The 2,500-nt window shown below is 38.5% G+C and overlaps 2 protein-coding genes across 3 annotated transcripts in view; both read right to left on the bottom strand.

Moving 5' to 3' along the window:
* Positions 1 to 2,500, bottom strand: part of LOC125041773 — a 10,463-nt gene that overhangs the window by 7,940 nt on the left and 23 nt on the right. For both annotated transcript variants that reach the window (XM_047637049.1, XM_047637050.1), the window contains exons 1-7: positions 2,391 to 2,500; positions 1,576 to 1,803; positions 1,263 to 1,445; positions 885 to 1,069; positions 496 to 754; positions 267 to 386; positions 1 to 91 (exon numbers count right to left, since the gene is read on the bottom strand). The exon at positions 1 to 91 is cut by the window's left edge and continues 11 nt beyond it; the exon at positions 2,391 to 2,500 is cut by the window's right edge and continues 23 nt beyond it. In XM_047637049.1, the coding sequence (XP_047493005.1) occupies positions 1 to 91; positions 267 to 386; positions 496 to 754; positions 885 to 1,069; positions 1,263 to 1,445; positions 1,576 to 1,785 (1,048 nt within the window). In that variant the 5' untranslated portion in view covers positions 1,786 to 1,803; positions 2,391 to 2,500. The remainder of the gene's footprint in view (positions 92 to 266; positions 387 to 495; positions 755 to 884; positions 1,070 to 1,262; positions 1,446 to 1,575; positions 1,804 to 2,390) is intronic.
* LOC125041774 overlaps positions 2,463 to 2,500 on the bottom strand; it is an 11,007-nt gene continuing 10,969 nt past the window's right edge. Inside the window, exon 3 of the mRNA XM_047637051.1 lies at positions 2,463 to 2,500. This exon is cut by the window's right edge and continues 98 nt beyond it. The gene's annotated coding sequence lies outside the window, so the exon portion shown is untranslated.

The following is a 2,500-nucleotide window of genomic DNA, read 5'->3' as shown; positions in this document are numbered from 1 at the left end:
AGTCATCTAAATCATCACAGGTAAAGGAAACCAGCCTCTGGTTCCCAGGTGCTGGAGCACCTGGCTGGACAAGCACTTCAGCTTTGCACACCTGCAAATATAAATTATATGTCAGTGTACAGTTTTCCTGCCACTTATTCTTTTTTTATCATTATCAGTGCACTGATAAATTGTTATCTTGGTCTCATATATCAAATCAGCACACTTACATGATAAAACAAAAGAAAATCCTATTGACTTTTCTTTAGGAAGCCCAAGCATCTTACCTCATGATCTTCTGAGGGATTAATGATACAGTGTTCTCCATTGCCTAGAGTTGGGTCCAGCTTGTGGCAATTGGTCTCAGCCAACTCAACTACCACACGATACATGGTTCCTCCTACATTCTGCAAAATGCAAAATATTTTGTGAATATAATAGAATCTCTTTTTTGAAATAGCAAAAACATTAACAGAACAGGAAAGATGGAAAATAGATTATTGTAAGTAGACTAACCTGTGAAGATGCCTCGTGGAGCTTGACAAATTTGTAATACTCATCATCATCTTCTCGTCTGTTGTATTCTGCCACAACCAATCTGGCGATTTCAAGTGTTTGTGGATTGATTTCTAATGGTTTCTGACCACTGTGTGTTGGAGGACTTGTCCTGAATGTAGTGCCTACAGAGGGTGATGCACCAAGACCCGTTCCCAGTGCCACAGGGACAATGAACTCATCTTGGGTGGAAGTTGGGTAGTCATCTTTATCATAACATCTGAGGGGGAGACATTTAATTATGCACTGAATTTCTAAGATTAGCTTACAATCTGATGAGATGAACATAAACATTAAATGAATAAATGCAGGAGAGCTGTATAAGGTGCTTTTTCAACTCAGGCACTTACTGTGAGGCTACAAGGTCACGTGAGGGAACCCATGGTTGATCTACCACATGGAGATCACAGATCTCTGTCTCTTCAGTTACATCTTGAGGGCAGAAGGTGCGGTTCACATCAACACCAGTCAGCTGTTTCTTACAGTGTGTCTCAGCAAGCTCAATGGTAAGATAGTATTTCACACCAGCTACCACCTGGAGGTAATATAAGGTGATAAATACTACTAGCAATAAAAACAAATTAAAAAGCAGTGATTATAAACACAAAAGTATTAAATAAATGAAAAAAATATATATATAAATAAATAAATAGAATACCTGACTAGCTCTTCATGTACCTATCTCTAGAAAAACAATGAAGAATTAATAACAATTAACCTAATCTTACCTGAGTCTGGGCCTTGACAAGTCTAAGAATCATGTGCAGATCATCCTCATTTGAGGCTCTGTCATATTCCTTCAAAGCAAAGTCTGCAATCTCCAAAATGGTTGGGTCATTGAGAGGGGCGGCTTGAGGACAACCCAGGCAAGGAGCACGTACAGGCACTACCAGTTCTTCATCAACACTTCGCTGAAAGATTAACAGAATACCACATCACCAAAATAAAATAAACACAATCCATTTTTCATTCTGAAGTTATTTAACTCCAGTAAACACTCAAGAAAATAACTACAAAACCTAAGAATAGCCGAACCCTTACCCTTCTCTCACACTTGATGTCATCATCATCCTCAACAACAGGAACAACATCAAGACTGGCAATCTGGTTAGGATTGTGAACAACAGTCACTGAGCATATGTAGTGGTCACGATGGTTGTCACGTGGGCAAACCCTGGGGTCAGTCTTCTCATCAGGAGATCTCAAGCAAAGGTTGAAACCATACTCTACATTCACCTGCACCTGGGTCATATTTTGCACTGGATCGAACTGAAAAGGAAAGGAGGTTAATCAAACTATTTATAACTTGGTGTTTAACCCTTGCCAGCAGATACATGGACTGTCCACTCTGATTTTGTTCTACTGACTTTCTCTACAAATAAATGACATCAATTGATATTTAGTCACCAAGGAGTCAGTTACTGGGCCTGTTTATCCGATTCCTTTAATATGGGGGGAAGAAGTTCTGATTTCTATCATTACAGCTATCGATATTATGATCAGTAGCAGTATCATTGTTCTTATTACAATATCATTAATAATAAGTGCAATAAAAATACAAGGAATGGGATAAATATACGAGTTTAGAGAGTCCTGATATTTAACTCCTTGATGACTAAGCACTCATGCATCCAAAATTAAAAACACAAACCATGGGCTGCTTTTTCTGATTCTACAAAATTATATTGTGAAAATTGTCCAGTTTATATTCTGTCCCATCAGAGCAACATTACCAGCAAAAATTATATCTGCAATCATCTATCAAACTTAGTGAATTAATCATATATAGTATAAGCATTCCAGTTTCAGAACAGGCAAGAAGATAAAACAGTACCCATGACAGCAGTAAAACTTACCAAGATCCTTCCGATATCATAGCTGACCAGTTCACCCCTAAACTTGGACTCTGAGCCTCTGTCCACATAGTTAAATGCCTCAAGACCCAGCTGCTGTTCACTGATGCCCT

The sequence above is a fragment of the Penaeus chinensis genome, chromosome 31, assembly GCF_019202785.1.
Source record: "Penaeus chinensis breed Huanghai No. 1 chromosome 31, ASM1920278v2, whole genome shotgun sequence".
In the NCBI taxonomy this organism is placed as follows: Eukaryota; Metazoa; Arthropoda; class Malacostraca; order Decapoda; family Penaeidae; genus Penaeus; species Penaeus chinensis.
The sequence above is the reverse complement of the archived record's forward strand: the minus strand, read 5'-3'. Positions and strand labels throughout refer to the sequence as shown.